At 57.2% G+C, this 18,469-nt stretch overlaps 1 protein-coding gene across 2 annotated transcripts in view; it reads right to left on the bottom strand.

Annotated features, from left to right (window-relative positions):
• CACNA1I (calcium voltage-gated channel subunit alpha1 I) overlaps window positions 1-18,469 on the bottom strand; it is a 113,016-nt gene that overhangs the window by 87,689 nt on the left and 6,858 nt on the right. For both annotated transcript variants that reach the window (XM_032416306.1, XM_032416305.1), the window contains exon 2: window positions 14,539-14,792. In XM_032416306.1, the coding sequence (XP_032272197.1) occupies window positions 14,539-14,771 (233 nt within the window). In that variant the 5' untranslated portion in view covers window positions 14,772-14,792. The remainder of the gene's footprint in view (window positions 1-14,538; window positions 14,793-18,469) is intronic.

Genomic DNA, 18,469 nt, shown 5'->3' with positions numbered 1-18,469 from the left:
GGGTGCACACCCCGGAGAAATTCTGACAGAAGTCCACAGAAAGGCCTGTGCCAGAAGGCTCATAGCTCTCTTATTCCTAACGGCCCCAACCTGGGAACAACCCAAGTGTGCATCATCGGGAGAATGAGTCGGGCAGCAGATTTCAACTAGGGATGATTCTGACCCCCAGGGGACATGTGGCCATGTCTAGAGACGTTTTTGATTGCCTCGGGGGGGCAGGGCACTGGCATCTAATGGGTAGAGACCAGGGACCCTGCTAAACATCCTGCAATGCACAGGACAGCCCCACCACGAAGAATTATGCAGCCCCATGTGTCAGCAGTGCTGAGCTGAGAAAGCCAGGGCACATCCGTTCGATGGAAGACTCCCCAGCAATGGGACAAAGAGCAAACCACTGACACACGCAACAGCTGGGACGAAGCTCACCAGCATAACGCTGGGTGACAGAAGCAGGACACCCAAGAGCAAAGAGTGTGTGAATCCAATTCTATAAAGTGAAAAATCAGGCAAAGCTAACCCTACAGTGAAGGAGCTCAGAGCAGCGGTGACTTCGGGGGAGCACCCATCGGAGGTGGGGGACGAGGGAGCTTCTGGGGCGCTCTCCATCTTTTGGAGATGTTCTTGTTGGCCTGAGTGTGGTCACCGGAGTATATTTATACGGGAAAATGCCCCGAGCTGGACACAAAGATTTGTGAGCTCTACTGCATGTACACCTTACACCTCAATAAAAAGGGCAACAAAGGGGCGCCTGGGTGGCTCAGCAGTTAAGCTTCCGACTCTTGATTTTGGCTCAGGTCATGATCTCAAAGTTGTGAGATCGAGCCCCACATTGGGCTCCTCGCTGGGCATTGAGCCTGCTTGGGACTCTCTCTCCCTCTCCCTCTGCCCAACCTCCCTCTCTCCCTCTAAAAAAAAAAAAAAAAAAAGATTTGTTCCTCCCATGCCCATAGCAGTCTCGGGAGATAGTGGGTTATTATACCCACTTCACAGATTCAAAAATAAAGGTCCAGATACTTGCCCAAGGTCACACGGTGGTTGAGCTGAGACAGAAAGCTGCTCCATAAAGTGGACAGACTTGCTGGACAGATGGTCCTAGGCCTCTCTGCTTACATGCCTCCAGCAATGGGGAGCTCCCCACATGACACACAGCCCAGCCTGGGCTGGACTGGTTCTGCTTATATGCTAGAGTCTCCGTGAGCTGAGAACCCTTACAGGGGCAAGATGAGGAAGTGAGTGCTCCCTTCCTTCCTTGTCCCTGCCCCCAATTCCACTTCTTAAAGGCCCCTTAATTTGAGAACTCATTGAATTTGGCCAAAGTCTCTGATTCCCAGATGCCCAGCAGGCCTCAGTGCCCAGTGCAGACAGCCGGAGTGGGGGAGGTGAGGGAACAGGGGCTGCCAGCTTGGAAGAAAACCCAGGGCGGATGGTCCATGGGATAAGAACTCCAGCCAAGGAGGCTTCAGCCCCTGCTGATGAAAAGGGGAGGGCAGGGCAGACCGCTGGGGCCCAGGGTCCCACTGTCTGGGGGCTGGCCCAGCCTCAAGAGCCCACCCCCAAAGAAGGTGTGCCGCGGGGAACCCTCCTGGAGTCCTAGGCAGGGGGTACTCACAATGTCTTGGATGTACCCCCCTTATGTCAGCTATCAAACTGAGTGTGATCTGTCCTGGTTTCTCACCACCAGCCAGCCTGTGCTGTCCCAGGGCAGAGGGTATCCATCCCTCTCTGTGCCCAGAGCCCTACCTGGAGCAGCTCAGAAGGAGTGAGGTCCCCATCACCTGGAGGTATCGAGGAGCCTAAGGAGGAATTTCTGTGCTGGAGGGATTTGCAGCCTCCCTTCCCACCCTGATCCCTCCTCTTCTCCCTTTTAACATCCATCACTCACTACTCCTTTATTCGGCAGCCCCTCACCGAGACCCCCTCTGTCTGGCCCACAGTGGCTCTGGGAACCCCACATGAAGAAGATACAGTCCCTGCCCTCCAGAAACCACAAGCAGACACTCGGTGGAGACACAGACAGAGGGTGATGACATTCTTGTTCGGTCTCCTGGGGCCTGTCCCCCACCACACGTCTCCCCTGCCTGCCAGTGACCACACACGTGCACGCATCCACGTATGCACTCCCACTGGGCGCCACAGCCCTTCGGGCACCTGCACACGTTATCGCGCATGCGCACCTTCCTCCTCGCCCATCTGGCCAGCAGCCCTGGGCACGGCCGGCCCACTCTCCTGCAAAAGCAGTTCTGAGGCTTCTCCGGACCCCCTGGGGAAGTTCATGAGCCCCTTCTCAGAATCATGTTTTTAATGCATACATTTGTTTTTAATGCCTAGAATTAGAAAGGAAGGAAGCCAGTTATGTTAAAATAGTTGTCAAAACATTTTTTTAAAAAAACAGACTTGGGATGGAGCACCACGTGAGCTTCATTATGAACACGATGAAGAGCCAGAGCCTGTGGCAGGTCTGATGTATGCGGCTGGAGAGTAGTGATGAAGTCCACAGCCACCGCGGAGTGACAGATGATCGCTACCAGTGACTGCGGGAGCTGCCAATAATCACACCCTGGTTTGTTACCTCTGTTCACAACAGAAAGAAATGTTCAATTTCACTCACACACCAGTGAAAACAAATGTGCAACTTGTCCCCTTCCAAGTTCAAGAACCCCAGGTGAAGATCCTTATCCTAGAAACTCTCTCCCCCTTGGGCTCCAAGGATACCACAAGGACCTGGGCAGGTCCTCCTTCTACTTCTTGGCTCTGTCCCTCAAATGTTGGCCTTTCTCAGGCTCCCCACCCTCTGGTCTCCGCTCTCCTCTCCTTGACTGCACACCCACTCCCACGGCCCCAACTCTGGCAATATGGTGGTCGGCAAGCTGACCAGGTCCGGAATCTGTCCCAGCCCCAGGCTGACTCACTGCTGAGCAACAAAGACACCCCCTAGGATGTCTCTGGGAACCTCAAATTCATCATAATGGCGTAGGTCCTATTCTCCCCAGATCACCAAATTCTCTGCATTTCCCACCCCAATGAATGATGTCCCCCAACCACCATTAATGCTAGAAGTTGTCCAGATGGGAGAACCCTCCAGAGGTTCCCTCCCCCTCATCCCCTTGTCCCTCTCAGAGACCTGTCCATTTCACCACCTAAATCTCTCCCCTCCAACCACAAAGCTGCACCTCCACCCAGGCAGGCTGTACTCCCTCACCCCTGACTCTGAAATAGCCTTCTCCTCCAGCCTGGCTTCCTCTGATAAATCCTCCCTGCACAGCCAGAGGGTTCCTCCAGAACCAAAAGCCTTCCGTGGCTTCCCACTGCCTTCTGGAGAGTTTCCAAACTCCTTGGCTTGACACTGAAGGCCCTTTGTGTAAGTGCTCTTGGTCAGCCACATCTTGTCCACACAACCTCCACCTCCAAACCTTGCTTGCTAGGATACACTTCACTGAAAGCTTTTCTGCACACCTACTATGTGCAGAGCTGAGGGCTGTGGCCTAAAGAAGAGACAGGTATCAGTGGAACATGGAGCCTGCCCTCAAGGAGCTCATAGTTCTAGAAGGTGAGGAGAACAAGTCAGGTACAAAAAGCCTTGTAGACAGTACAAGAATAGGGCTTAACTGGACAGTGAACATGTGGCAGGGTGGATGGGAGATAGGGGCAGGTGTATTGATCAACAAGTATCTGCCAAACAAGTGAATGGATGGATGAGTGGATGGGTTGATAGATGGATAGATAGGAGTGTGGGGATGGGGCCTTGGGTCTGTGGATGATTGAATGGGTAGATGGTCGGGAAGGGGGGAATGAATGCATGAATGTGAAGGTTAGGTAGATGGATGATGGGTTGATGGGTAAATGAATGGATGAAGAGATGGAAAGATGGATGGATGGATGGATGGATGGATGGATGGATGGAAGGACGGGTGAGTGGGGAAATGGACGGGTGGGTGCATGGGAAGGCAGTTGGAAATGTGACACTCTAGTAAATGGCAGCTCCAGGATTCAAACCCAAGTTTATATGACCAAAGGAAACCTTCAGGTTGGGACTTAGCACTGTCCTCTCTTCCTCCTTCAGAGATTCCCCCTCTCAGTCTCCACCCTCCTCGCCCCAAGGCCCATGCTGTGCCCACACTTTCAGAGCTTCAAGAGATCCCAGGGACCACCTAGGCCAGGGTTTTTGGCATTTAGGACCTGATAATTCTTTGTCGGGAAGCTGTCCTGTGCATTATAGGATATTTGGCCTTTATCCACTAGAAACCAATACAACACCCTTCCCAAGTTGTGACAACCAAGAATGCCTCCAGACATTGCCAAATCTAGGGGCAACATCATCCCACGTGAAAATCACTGATACCCTAACCTCCCCCACCCCACAATTTTATAGATGAGAAAACTGACACCCAGAGAGGAGTGACCTGCCTGAGGTCGCGGAGCTTGCACTTGGCAGAGCCCAGACTGGACCCTGGGGGACAGCCAATCCCCAATCATCTCCTCACTCAACGTAGGGGTGCGGCTGAGAGCCTCTCCTGCCACTCTCTGGGGGGAAGCCAGGTGCAGACCTTAGGTACCCTACTCTCCCCACCTCCACCCTGGCCCTCTCCCCGCCAACGCACCAAGCCCTCGCATTCCTACAGCACCTCGAAGTCAGCCAAGCCTTCTCATGCTTTCTCAGACAGATAGAAACTGTCGTCCAGAGAGGTCGAGCTGTCTGCTCAGTATCACACAGCAGGAAGTACCAGCGTCAGGATTTGAACTTGGGGAGAGAAGAGGGAGACCAGAGCACAGCTCCACAGGGCAGACGGGGCCAGAAGTGCGGAAGGCAGCCCCACGGGAGAGCTGGAGAGAGATTAGCAAGGAGACATTCTGACTGATTAAAAAGACGGATTGATTTCTCTCGGAAAGAAACAAACGGGGCCGTTTGTCTCCCAACAGGATGGCGAGGCGGTCCGAGGGAGGTGGCAGGTCAAAGCTGGCTGCTGACACAGATGCCGAAGCCCAGGCAGGATGGACGAATAAAAATCCAATCACGTTTTAAATGCCCCCAGGAGGGGGTTGACACTTCATTAGCCAGCCAGCCCTCTTTCTAATTCTCCTGCTCACTATCAATTACAACTAGCCTCGCGGTCAGCTCTCACGGGATTGCGCACACCCTGGGCTCCTGCCCAAGCCCCCCTCGGCCACCCCGGCCCTGGACAAACACTCCACCTCTCCGGGCCTCTCTAGAGCTGTCTGAGGGGCTGGGAAGATGGAATGCTCCCCCCACACAGGTGTCCTTAGTCAACGCCAGTGCCCTCCCGGTGCAGTCTCCCCCTTTGTCCTCCAAATCTGGACCCCAAATGTCCTTCAGCCCCCGCCCCGTTCCTTTCCCAGCCCACACACCAGGCTGTTACCAGCATCCTGGGTGACCATAGAGCCCTTGACGAGGCACTTTCCTCAGCGGGGATGCCATCCCCCCTCCCTCCACCTCTTGCCCATCAAATACTCTCCTGCCCTGGCTTGGAGGCCTCCTTCTTCATCAGAAGGTTCCTGCAGCATCCCCAGTTTGGACAGACTGACCACTCCATCCTCCTGGTGGCCACGGCCCCCCTGAGGGTCCCTCCGCCCAGCCTTTATCCCACTTTGCTTCCCAGGAGTGTGATGTGGGTCTGGCTCTGCCTCGCCCATCAGGCTAGGGACTCCTCAGGGTCACCACTGAAGATCCAGGCCTGGTATTCCGAGGCTCCACCCAACATGGCTAAACAGCCCGAGGGCACCTCCACTCAAGTGTAGAACAGTGGCCAACACTGTTCTGAAGCTGGGCTCCAGAAAACACTTGTTCAATCAATCAATCGATCGATCATCAACCATCAATCAACATTTGCTTCAAGAGTTTACTGCTTGGTCTCCAGGCCTCTCTCTTCCTCAAGCATCCTCCATTCTGCTCCAGGAGTGACCATTCTAACAAATGAATTTACTCATACCCCATCCCTGCTGGACACCCATCAATGGCTCCCCAGTGCCCGCAAGATCAAGAACAAGCTCCAAACTGGCATTTGACACCTGTTATCCAGCACGTGCCTCACCTTGTTCCAGCCACACTAAACTCACAGTTCTCTATACTATTCTCTCTGCCTGGAACACTATCCCACAACTGTGCTTCTGGAAAACTTCTACTCATGCAGCAAGACCCAGGCCAAATGCCCCCTCCGGGCAGGCTTCACCAATGCCCCCAGGTTGGATCAGAGGCAGCTTCTTCACCCACAGCTCTCTTTACACAGAAATCCCCATGTGATGGTACCAGAGGTTGCCCTGAAGGTCAGGCCCTCTCTGGCCCAGCCAGACTCCTCCAACTGGCTGTCCAGCCCACCCTGCTGACCAGTCGAGAGTGTGACAGCCCCTCTGGCCACCAGAAGCATCCCTAGGGCACAGCTCGATGCGGACTTTTACTTCTGAGAAAAACAAACCTTCTCTACACCAGATGGAGGGAAACGGACAATTTCCCAGACACGTGTTGCTTCTTCCATCAACACTGGCCGCCCATCTGGGCATTCTCATTAGCCCCAGGCTGAAGGAGGAGGGGATACCCTTCCCTAAAGAGCCCCTTCCCCAGCCTTGAGCAAGCCATCAGCGCCGGCCGCAGAGTCTAGAATGCTGGGCTCCAGTCTGCCCTGGCCGTCTGATTACTCAACGTGTGCCCCTGGGCAAGGCATGCTTCCTTCCTGGGCCTCAGTCTCCCCAGCTATAGAATGGGGGTTAGCAAACTCCCGGCCCTGCCACCTCACGGGAGTTGCTGCGAGAATCTGAGAGGCCAAGGCAGGCGGGGAAGTACTGAATGAACTGGAAAGCGAGGGAGGAACCCATCAGTGCCAGGCCCAGGCTGGGCCACAGAGTGAAGTGAGAGCCCCAGGCCATGCTGTCTGGGGCCTCACCCAGATGGAGGAGACAAAGCCAGCCACAAACAATTCCCCTGAGGCAGGAAGAAAGTTATAGGATAAAGAGGGGTCAAGAGAGGAAGGAGCTGGGGATCCTGGAACACTCCCTGCAGGGAGGGGCCAGGCAGCTGGGCCTGGGGGGCCGGTGGGATTTGTAGCCATGGAGGCAGGGAGCGGGCATCTTGGGGGGCAGACCCAGCAGAAGCCAAGGCAGGGAAGGAGGGCATGTCAGGAAACATCAGCATTAGTCTGGGCTTCAGAACAGGAGCATGAAGGGAAAGAGCGGGAAGGTGGCTGGAGGACAGCCCGGCGGGGAACCATGGAAGGACCCAAATTCAGCCAAGTGAGACTATTCTGGGGGGGGACAGGGAGCCCTGGGAGGCGTCTGAGTGAGGAAAGAATGAGTAAACAAATGAAAGGAGGCAGGCAGGGAGGGAGACAACAGCCCTTCCTGGGCACGCAGCACTCTGTGGGTGACAAACCCCTTCCACACAAGGGGGCCCCAGGAGCCCCTGAGGAGGAAGGTGAGGGAGGGGGGAGAGACTGGGTCCAGGGCAGAGGTGACTGCCCATGTGGCACAACTCCAGGCTCCCGGGTGCTCTCTTCACTGTGCAGGGGAAGGAAGGCATGCCACCTTGTCGGTGGGCATTTGGGGTGAGATCCCAGGAGCTGTCTGTTTGGACGGAAGAAGATGGAAAAACTCAGATGTTCCCAACAGCCCAGCCACAGGGAATGGGCTCGGGCCAGGAGGGATGGAGGTTAGATCAAGGCAGGGCTTCCTGATAGTTAAAAACCCTCAGAAGGGTCCTAGAGGCCTTGATCTGGTGCAGCAAGACTGAGGGAGCATGCCCAGAGATGGGGAGTGGATCGTCAAAGACCGGGGGCCCAGCTGGCACCACCTTCAGGACCCTTGTCCTGAGCCACCCCAGGTGACTCCCTACAGCTTCCCCATTGGCCCCAGGGTGCCTAAAGCTGCTGCTCGGCACTTAACTGTTGTAGGAGCCCAGCCAGGGCTTGTCCTGGAATTGTCACTTGACCTCTTGACATTCCCAACTGGGGTTGCTATGGCCCCACCTCACAGATGAGCAAACACAGGCTCAGCAAAGGCAAAGGCCTCTTGGCCAAGAAGCCAGGAGCAGGTCTGCATTCACACTCATGCAAGCCATAGTCCCTGGGGTCACCGGAGCCCTCTCCCAACACCAACCCCAAGGCACCAACCCCTGCGCCTGGACCCCCCTCTCCAGGCCCCGCCAGCGCCCTGGGCCACCATCATTCCTCATCACCACCCCACAGGTGCCTTCTCGGGAGGGGCCTCCGACCGACGTCTCTCCCAGGGAGTCGGAGTCACCTTCCCTTGCACAAAACGGTCATAGCTGTCGAATGATCTTGTCAAATGATCTCATGAATGGGTGAGAGACGAACGAGAGCCCATTCACCTCCAGCAAACATGCTGAACCCCCAGAATGAACAGCACAAGGCTTGAGCTATGATGAGACTGTGGGCCCTGCCCTCTTCCTGCCCAGTGACCGGCAAGGTCAGAGGGTCTGCACGGCGGGGGTCTCAGCCAGCTGGACTTCGAAGCAAGAGCAAGCAGAGGGCCGGAGCCAGGCAGGGGACCAGAAGCAGACAGAAGGGGGCCAGAGGGACAGATGAGAGCCCGGGCTACAGCCACAAGAACAGAGCGAGGGAGCCCAGCCACAAGGAACACGGCGCCCGGGTGTTCCCCGAAGACAGCACTGAGATGCTTTCCGAGGAGGGACAGAAGTGGGTTCCCCACCAGCCCCTTCCCAACCTCACTGGCCAACTCTCCCATCCTGCAGACGGGAGACCTGGGGGGGGGGGGGCGGGGAGTGACAGATCCAAGGTCACAGGCAGCTGGTGTCTCCTTCCTCCCAGGCCTGCCCTGCAGAGGCCGCCTTCATAGCCCACTGGCTTCCCACCGTGTATGCGCCCCGGAGTGCGCCCAAAGGGAAGGGGGCTGCACACCCTTCAGGGGATGGCCCCAGGCAGGCCACCGAGGTGGGTGCCGGATGTAGATGCCGAAACCCAGGGAGACCCTCCCCGCTGCCTCCTGGAACTGCGGAGCAAATCTCCCCGCCCCGGGTGGAGCATGGAGAACCGGGCGCTTCTCCAGACTCGGCAGGTGGCCGCCGTGTCCTGGATACAAGCTGAGGCTGGGGATTCAGAGAAATCGAGGTTTTCATCCCAGCTCTGCTACATCCTGGCTGTGCGACACGGGGTAGAAGTTACTCAACCTCTCTGAGCCTCACCTTCCCTGTGTGGGAAATGGGGCTGTGACAGCCCCTCGGGGGGTGGTTACAGGTGTCAAGACAGCAGGGCATTGAGCACCAGGAGTGCCAGCCCTTAGTATCACCCCGAGCCCCTCCCCTGTGCTGGACACGCTGCTGGATGCTTCCAAGGAGTCATCTCTAATCACCTGTAAGCGTCCCTTACAGAGCCGGGAAAAGCAAAGCTCGGGGAGGGAAAACCAGAGCAAATACAGCCCCCCACGGGCCCTTCTCCCACACGCAGCCGGGTAGGCTCCCAACACAGGCTCCCGCATCGAAGCCGGGGGAGAAAATAGGTAGGTTTCCAGCTGATGGGTCGCGCTGCGGCCGACTAGCCACGTGTCCGGGGATGAGGGCGTGACGACCGAGGGCGTAACTGGCACAAATTTCCCTAAGTAACAGAGATCGATGATTTTCCCTGGGAACAATGTCCTCTGAAGGCGTTATGTGCTGTCTAAAGACTTGATGCCTAACGTCTCATTGCATCTCCCACGAGCAGAGCGTTTGCTCGGTGATCCATGAGGCCTGGTGCACCTGTGAGCGCAGCCGATAAGCGTGATAACCACATGGACGGCAGCGTCTCTAGTCCGCAGAGCTGCATGTCCGCACTCGCCTTGTGTACTGCCTGGTCTTCAGTGCACTCCTGAGAAGGGGGTACACCACCCCCATTTGACAGCAGGGAGCACGGGGCTCAGAGAGGTTAAAAAACTGGCCCATGGGGGCGCCTCGGTGGCTCAGTCGGTGAAGCGTCTGCCTTGGGCTCAGGTCATGATCCCAGGGTCCTGGGATCGAGCCCTGCATCGGGCTCCCTGCTCAGCAGGAAGCCTGCTTCTCCCTCTCCCACTCCCCCTGCTTGTGTTCCCTCTCTCGCTGTGTCTCTCTCTGTCAAATAAATAAAATCTTTTAAAAAAAAAACAAAAAAAACTGGCCCATGGGGGTGCCTGGGTGGCTCAGTCGGTGGGTGAAGCGTCTGCCTTGGGCTCAGGTCATGACCTCAGGGTCCTGGGATCGAGCCCCATGTTGGGCTCCCTGCTCAGCGGGGAGTGTGCTTCTCCCTCTCCCTCTGCCCCTCCCCCCTGCTCGTGCTCTTTTTCTCTCTCTCTCTTCCTCTCGAATAGATAAATAAATAAAATCTTAAAAAAAAAAAAAGACAAAAAACTTGGCCCATGATCACACAGCAAATAAGAGGCAGAATGAGCCCCTGGGTCTGTCTGACTCAGGTCCCCAGCATTTTCCACATGCCACCTACCCATGAGTCAAACAGCAGGACCAATCCCCCGACATTCAGACCCGGAGACTTCCCAGCTGAAACCCTGGCTGGCGGTGCATTGCTCAAGGCCCAGACCCGGCAGGGAGTGGTGCGGACATCCGGGCGAGCGGCCCTTTCCCACCCGGCTCACCAGCTCAGCTCAGTCCCAGCAGCCTCTTCTGGCTCTCCGGGGAGTCAGGTGGCGACTCAGGGTCGAGCCGGGTAAGGAGCTGAGTCAGGGAGCACCAGGTTTCAAAGGACAACTGGCTCACACAGCAGGGACTCTAGTGCTCAGGACAGTCTTTCTGAGCAGACCCTGCCATCCTGCTCTGCCCCGGCCCCGGGCCTGCTGGGCCTGATAGCTGCTCCCGCTAGCCTGACCCTGATGCCAACACGTCCATCATTCCTTGGGTTCTGGATGGGAAGCAGAACCATGCAGAGTCTGGGGATGGGAAAGGTCATTTATGGTTGTCACAAAGATTCGGGCCACTGCCTCCTAATATTTAGGGACCAAGAACACCAAATATCCCGTAATATGCAAGACAGCCTGGACCACAAAATACTGTCACACCCAAATGCCAACAGCGTCCCCACTGAGGAGCACCTGCTTAAGCACTGCCCCTTCCTGGAGCTCCCTCCCAAGAAGGAGGCAGGGGAAGGGAGGTTTCTGGCCAGGGAAGAATCCTAGAGCCCTGAGCACCTGATCAAAGACACCCACATACACACCAAGACCCTAAAGCCCGGCCTGAGCGTACCTACGGTCATGTCTCTGATCCAGGGCCCCTGATGCACCAACCAAGGTCACCTGGGCCTGCATTTGCAGAAACCTGCCTTGGCCTCCCTCCCACGGGCCCGACTCAGGCTATGAAATCTGAGCGCTGAACCATCCTATTCACAAAGCCTAGAATCTCGCGTCCTTGGACTTCCAAACACATACCATCGCAGCCGCCAAATCTCAGATTCACGCCCTCTTTGAAACACAGAACTTTACAGACTTTGAAATCACAGAGGCTTGGAATTTGATTGTCCGTGAGCCTTACATTTAAACTCTGAACCCTGAGACTCAATCACAGAAGCTTCCAGTCTGAGAGTCCCAGACCTGACACTTCGGAGGCTGCCCCACTCTGGAGTCATCAGATCTTTGGTCTAGAAGGGAGCTCAGAAGCGAGGCAGTCAGTTCAGGCAGAGACCTGAATCACCTGCATCCTTCACCCCAGCCTCAGCAGCCTCTGTCCCGGGGCCTAGGGAGCCCAACATGCTCTGAGCAGCAGCCAGTGTTGGGGAGTCCCTCCCGAAGGAGGAGGCTGAATTTGGCAGCCCTCCTCCCGCGGGCGGCTTCCACACGCTTGGACCCAGGCTCTCCCTGAGACAGAGGAGGACCAAGCCCTGCTCTGACCAGCAGCGGGACCCTTTCCCTCCCTTCTGGGGGCCAGCCCCCACTGTTGCTCCCACTCCCGGGCTCCCACATGCACTGAGGGTGGAGCCCAAGGGGATGGTGAGGACAAAGGCCAGAGGACCCCAGGGACTCTGTTTGCCCAACACACCAGAAATGTAGCAACCTGGAAGGGTTGCTGTGGGCTGCTCAGTGACCAGGGCCCCGAGTACGTGAGGTCAGGGGTGAGGCCAAATATGGCAGGCACCCCAGCTCCCAGGGCTGGAGGAGGCCATCTCATCCAGGCCCTTCTATTTAGGTAGAGGCACTGAGGCTCAGAGAGAAGGAGCTGCCCAAAGTCACACATCTAGTTTACGGTAGACGGGACTCGGATGCGCTCTCCATCCAAGGGCTTCTGAGACACTGGGGCCAGCTTTGGGCTGCATCTGCCCAGCCAGATGCGCCAGAGCCTGTCAGAGGGTGAGCTGGGTCACACTCCCAAGTCAAGGTCATCTGAGCCATGCCTCTGCCTCCAGCCCAGCCCAGGTCTTGACTCTCTAGACCATATGAGGCTCAGAGAGGTAAAGTAACTTTCCCAAGGTCACACAGCACCCAAATGGCAGAGCCAGAATTAGCCCTAGTCCCACCCAGGCTAGGTACCTATGACATGGTTCCATCGTCTCCCTCGTCTTCCAAGGAGTCTTTCTCTTCCTCAAAGGCCCAAAGCTCCTGTGGTCCCCCTTTTCCTGGCCTGGCCACCCCCCAGCTCACATGCTCCTAAGGTTTCCCCAACATACTGTACTAAAACTGTTCCCATGGATGGTGCCTGCGTCCCCCACTCTTGGCAGCTCCTCAGGGCAGACCAGCTAGCTGTTTCTCTATCCTCCACGATTCCAGGGCTGATGTCAGTGAGCGCTGGGGGAACAGACTTATTGAACGGACCCGCTAACCATGCCTGAAACCGCCTGAGCCCTCCTACAGAAGGAACACCTGGCATTTGGCCCTCCGTCCAGCTAAGGGCACCCAGACCCACACTCCACCCACTACAGCAGAGACCCTCCGGTTTCCAAGGTCATCACCCAGCCCTTCCAGAGCAGGGAGGCCAGTAGCCCTGGGCTCTGCATGGCTGCCTCCCCCAGCCTTTCTGGGGGCCACCTCACCACCCCAGCCGTCATCCCGGGTAGCCCAGGTGTCCAGAGCTGGGCTCAGGTGCTACTCAGCGTGGCCTCAAGCACTGGCAGAGAATCTTCTGCTTGGCGGGCCCCCAAACCCAGAGGCCACCATGTCTGGGTGCCAAAGCCTCCTCCTCACCGGCCCCCAGCCCCCAGCTCAGCCCATGATCCATTTCCATGGCGCACTGAGCAGTCGGTCCTTCTAAAACACTGATCGCTCCACATCACACCCTGCTGTAAATTTCACCTGATCCCGTTGCCCTGAGAACGCGGGCCAGCTCCTCACTCGGCCCTGCGAGCCTCCCTCTCCCCCTCCCCCTCCCCCTCCACACTGGCCCTCCCTCCTCCACTCCAACCACAACAAACTGCCCTCGGTTCCTCTCTTCTCCAGGCCTTTGCTCCTGACGCGCCCTCCTCCCCACCGCCCTCTCCACCTGACACCGCTCATTACTGGAGACTCAGCTCAGACACCGCCAATATGTGCCCAGTGAACACTGAAGGAGCATGCGCCGGGTGCCAGGCACCGTGCTGGGGGCTGGGGTCCAGCAGCGAACCAGACAGGCTCGGTCCATGTCCCCCACTCACCTGACAGGACCCTAGAGGAGGCAAATGGTACATTCAGAATGCCACAGCTAGGGAGTGACAACAAACAGAGAGGCCGAGGGGGAATCACGGCAGGCTGCCCTGAGGAGGTGACACGCTGTGATTTGAAGGATGCAGTGAAGGATTCTGCCAGGTGAAGACAGCAAGGAAAAGCATTTCAAAAAGAAGAGCCTGTGAGAAGGGCCTGAGGCATGGAAGAACACAGAGGAAGCAGCTGGTAAGAACTAAGGTGGCCCGGGGGTGCCTGGATGGCTCAGTTGTTAAGCATCTGCCTTCAGCTCAGGTCATGATCCCAGGGTCCTGGGATCGAGCCCCACATCGAGCCCCACATCGGGCTCCCTGCTCCGCGGGAAGCCTGCTTCTCCCTCTCCCACTCCCCCTGCTTGTGTTCCCTCTCTCGCTGTATCTCTCTCTGTCAAATAAATAAAATCTTTAAAAAAAAAAAAAAAAAAAGAAGTAAGGTGGCCCGGTGGGCTGGGTTAGGACTTTGCGAAGGGTCCGAGGCAGGGGCCAGCCAACACGGGGCAGCAAGTGGAGGCAGGGAGATCTGTGAGGAGGCTGCTTACTGCTGCCTCGGGGTCCACGCTCACAGGGTCCCCATCAGGCTCTCATCACCCTTGTGGCCACCGTCAGGCAAACGGCTCAGTCCCTGGGAGCTGAGCCACGGGTCAGGTTCTGACCTAACTCGGCAACCCCAGTCCCAGCGCAGGCCTGGGGCTCACACCTGAGGACTTTCTGAGCCAGCCGGGCACCGGACCAACCCCCGCAGTCGTCAACAACTTCCAGAACGTTCAGGTCAGCAGGACGCCAAGTCCTCATCAGTCGGCCCTCCATGCCCCGATGTTCCCCCAGGCCCCCCATCTGAGCTCGCCAACCACCACCACCGCCGTGGCCTCCGAACCAGAGGGCAGGCAGGGCTCCATCAGGGAACAGCTTGGCCCCCCTACACAAAGGATATGGGTTACACACCATCTTGATGCACCAGTTCCGAGGGCTGGTGGTCTGTCGCAGACAGAAGAAGGCAACAGGGGCCAGGTCCGGGTGAGGGACTTCAGGATCAGCTCCATCCAGGGGCTCCTCCAGGCCTGGAGGGGAGGGAGGGGGGCTCTGGGGCCCCGGCTGCTCCGTGACTCCGGGCTCAGCTGCTGGGGCAGCGGCAGGGGAGGAGGGCGGCGGGGAGCTCTCAGCCATGTCTGCGCTGAGCAAGGAGCCCTGGGGGAGGAGGAAGGGCAGCACGTGGCAGGGGCTGCCTGGCACCCACCCTCCCAACCCGCCTTCCCCCACAAGGGGACACAGCCCAGACAGCCCATAGGCCCCTCGTCCGCACTCTGCCACGAAGATTAGGAGAGAGCTGAGGGCCCCGATGCACCCAAGTCGGAATCCACTTCCAGGGAGGGGTCCTGGGGCAAGTCTGGTCAACCCTGCGCAGCCTCAGTTTGGGGAGATGAAGAATGAGAAGAATAAAACCCACCTAGAACGTAGTTATGATATCATTTGGGTTTTGTTATGTTTTTATGAGACTACAGTTGCATATCTACTACACCATCGAAGACAAGAAAATTTGCAAGAAAAAAAAAAGGGAAGTTACTGTAAAGTCACCAGCTTGACAGGCGTTAACAAAGGAGAGGTTGGAGGGCCGTGGAGTCGCACACCAAGGGAGCCGGGCAAGCCAGGGGGGAATCAGGGCAGGCTTCCCCGAGGCAGTGACCCCTGAGCTGAGACCTACGACGGATAGCCCAGGGATCCCCCCACCACCTCACAAAGGTGAGAACTCAGGCACCTTACACACCAAACTCTTTGCTTTACAGTTGGAGAAACTGAGGCCCAGAGAAGGGACAGGACAGACACACAGCCCGGTAACAGCAGAGGGAAAGCGCCACCAGGGCTGGCTTCCTGGGAGTGTGATCAGCGCGGCCACCCAGGGCTCCACGCGCAGAAGGGCCCTGCTCTGGGTTTAATGCTCGGCCGTCACCAACTTGAAATTCTTCATAATTTGTGATCGGGGGCCCCCACATTTTCATAGCTGCTCCTGACTACAGCTCAGGGGGACTTTCACATCCCGGTCTCGACTGATGCTTCCAACAACCCCAGGAACGCTCCCATGCAGCTGGAGAAACAGACCCAGAGGAGGAAGTGGTGCACCGAGACTAGGGCACGCTCAGATGCCAGAGTCCCAGCACTGGCCCTCCAGTTCGGGGATGACTGACCATGGCCTTGCGTGGCCCCCTCTACACAGCCGGCCAATGGTGAAGGAGGAAGGACAGCCACTCGTCAGGGCCTGTCCCCTCCCCACCCCATCCGAGAGGCCACCCGTCCCTGAATCGTCACGCCCAGGGGTCTCCCGGGCCCTAGGACCCTCACAGGGCCGGGCTGGGCAATGGGAGTTGGAGATGGAACCTGAGTCCCGGGGCTCAGCGCACTGCTGAGCTGCCCAGAGCTGATGCGTTTGGACATTTCTCCGGCTCCCGGGGGCAACAGGCGGGAGTTGGCACCTCCTGCCACTTTACCCGGCTGGTCGGGGAGGCAGAGTTTTCTCCCAAGCTCCAGGCTTTGCTTTTGGTTCTAGAAAAACAGCCATGGGCCTTACATAAGCTTTCAGGCGACTCGGCCTGCCACGTGTCAACCCCTGGGCTGAAAAACATCCTCCCTGGGGTGGCTCCGGGCCTGCCCACCGCAGCGCCAGCCTCTGAGCCCACCGTCCCTCCGCCGGCCCCTTGCTTCTGCCACGCTGGACCTCCTCCGGTCCTAGAGCACCGGCTGCCTCCTCCAGACCTCTGCTCACACCTTCCCTCTCCCTGCAACACCCACTCCTCCAGCTCGCACGCCCTGTTCCCCCAGGCCTGACGATGCATTCATCCGTCCAGGAAACATTTCCTGAGCACCTACTACGTGCAGGCACTGGGCCAGCGCTGCAGCTACGCCAGTGGATGAGGCGGACTTGGCACCAACTCTCATTCGGCTGATGCTCCAGCAAGGGAGAGAGACACACGAGTCAATGAATTTCTCTCCCTCTGGGTTCCAGAGCGCTTATCACCACCAAACATACCGTGTAATTTATGTATTTATATCTTCATGATTTAGCACCTATCTGCCCAACCTGAAAGAAGGTGGTAGGAGAGCAGGGACTGCGGTCTGCTCCGCTCACTGCTGCACTCCCCCCCCAGGGCCATGACAGTGCCAGCAACATACTAGGTGCTCGACAAATAGTCGTTGAATAAATTAATAAAAAGGCTGGGAAGTAAACAAACAAGGGAGCAAGGCGGGAAGGCACTTTGTCGAAGGAGAGAGACGCCGAAGATAAAAATAGGAAGCAGAAGGCACCAGCCATGCGTGATCTGTAGGATGAGCACTCCAGGTAGAAGGAACAGCATGTGCAGAGTCTGGGAGGCTGGAATGAGCTGGGTGCATTTAAGGAAGAGAAATGAGGCCAGTGTGCCGAGCTGAGGGCAGGAAGGGGGTGAAATGGAGTGTTGGGCAGGCCCCGCTGTGACCCACGGAAGGAGCTTGCGTTTTATTTCAAGTGCAACAAGAAGCCACAGGAGGGTTTTCTGCAGGGAGTGGTGTGCTCTGGTCTGTTTTTAAGCCAGCCCTCTGAGGGCTGAAGGGAGAGTGAGTGCACAGGCAGGGGTGGGGCAGGGAGGGCCAAAAGGAGGTGGGAAGGATGGGTTGGCCTGGCCTGGGATACTACTGGAGGTGGGAAGAATGGGGTGGATTTGAGACATGTTTTAGAGGCAGAAAAGCCTGGCTCTGCATTGGCCCCAATGCCACCCCACCCAGGACCACCAAAACCCTTCCTGCAACCTCATGGGTGCAAACAGTTGCCGTGGCCTCTAGAACCACACATGACCACCCCTCTCCTCGCTCTCAGCTCCGCCGACTCTGTCCTAACTTGTTTTTTGCCTCACTTGGCCCTGTTTAAGGCTGTCACACTGTTGTAGTCCTTTGTCCTCACACCTCTCCTGCCTCACTGTGGGACTCCTAGAGACCACTACTGCCAAGGCCACCACCCCCAACCCACTCCCCATGCCCACCCAGCCTCCACCCTCTCACCTGCTCCCCAGTGCCTACTCAGGGCACCACCCTCTCACCTGCTCCCTATAGTCCCAAATTTCTCTGCCCTGTGCCTGAAGCCCTGCTCCTGTCCCCAGCTGCCCTGCTGCCTAGGGCTGGAAGCCCTTGATGAGTTGGCACCTGGGCCCTCTGGGCTCCAACCTCTCTGCAAATGGAGCCTCACAGACACGAGAGGACTGGCTTCAGGTGACAGCACTGATGGATTGAAACTCAGGTCCCTCTGGCCCCAGAGTTTGAGCTGCCTCTGCAACCTGGAGCCTCCTCCCTCTAAGTACTCCCAGGGTGGGGCCACCAGGCAGCGGTGTGGTGACTGGACTGGCCTCCGTGAGCAAGTGCAGGGGCAAGAGCAAAACCTCACTGGGTCTGGAACACACACACCCACTCCTGACTCCACCAACCTCTTGGAGCCTCGGCCTTTTTCTCCATAAAGCTCAGCCCTCCTCCTGCCTGCGTCAGCTGGCCTCACACAATGTGGATGGGAAGGCTCTCTGAGACCCATGAAGGTAGATGTCTAAGCATGCCTGAGGCCAGCAATGCCATCTCCAGGGGCAGCCACACCAGCCCTCTCTCTGCCATAACTACCACCACCACCATCACCAGCATCATCACCACCATCACACCACCATCACCACCATCATCAACAACATCATCATCATCACCACCATCACCACTACCACCATCATTATTATCATCACCATCATCACCACTACCATCACCACCACCACCATCATCATCTTCACCATCATCACCACCATCACCATCACCACAAACGACATCATCTTCACCATCATCACCACCATCACACCACCATCACCACC

Source organism: Phoca vitulina, unplaced genomic scaffold, assembly GCF_004348235.1.
Source record: "Phoca vitulina isolate PV1807 unplaced genomic scaffold, GSC_HSeal_1.0 scaffold19, whole genome shotgun sequence".
Lineage (NCBI taxonomy): Eukaryota > Metazoa > Chordata > Mammalia > Carnivora > Phocidae > Phoca > Phoca vitulina.
Note: the sequence above shows the minus strand (reverse complement) of the source record. Positions and strands in the feature narration are given on the sequence as shown.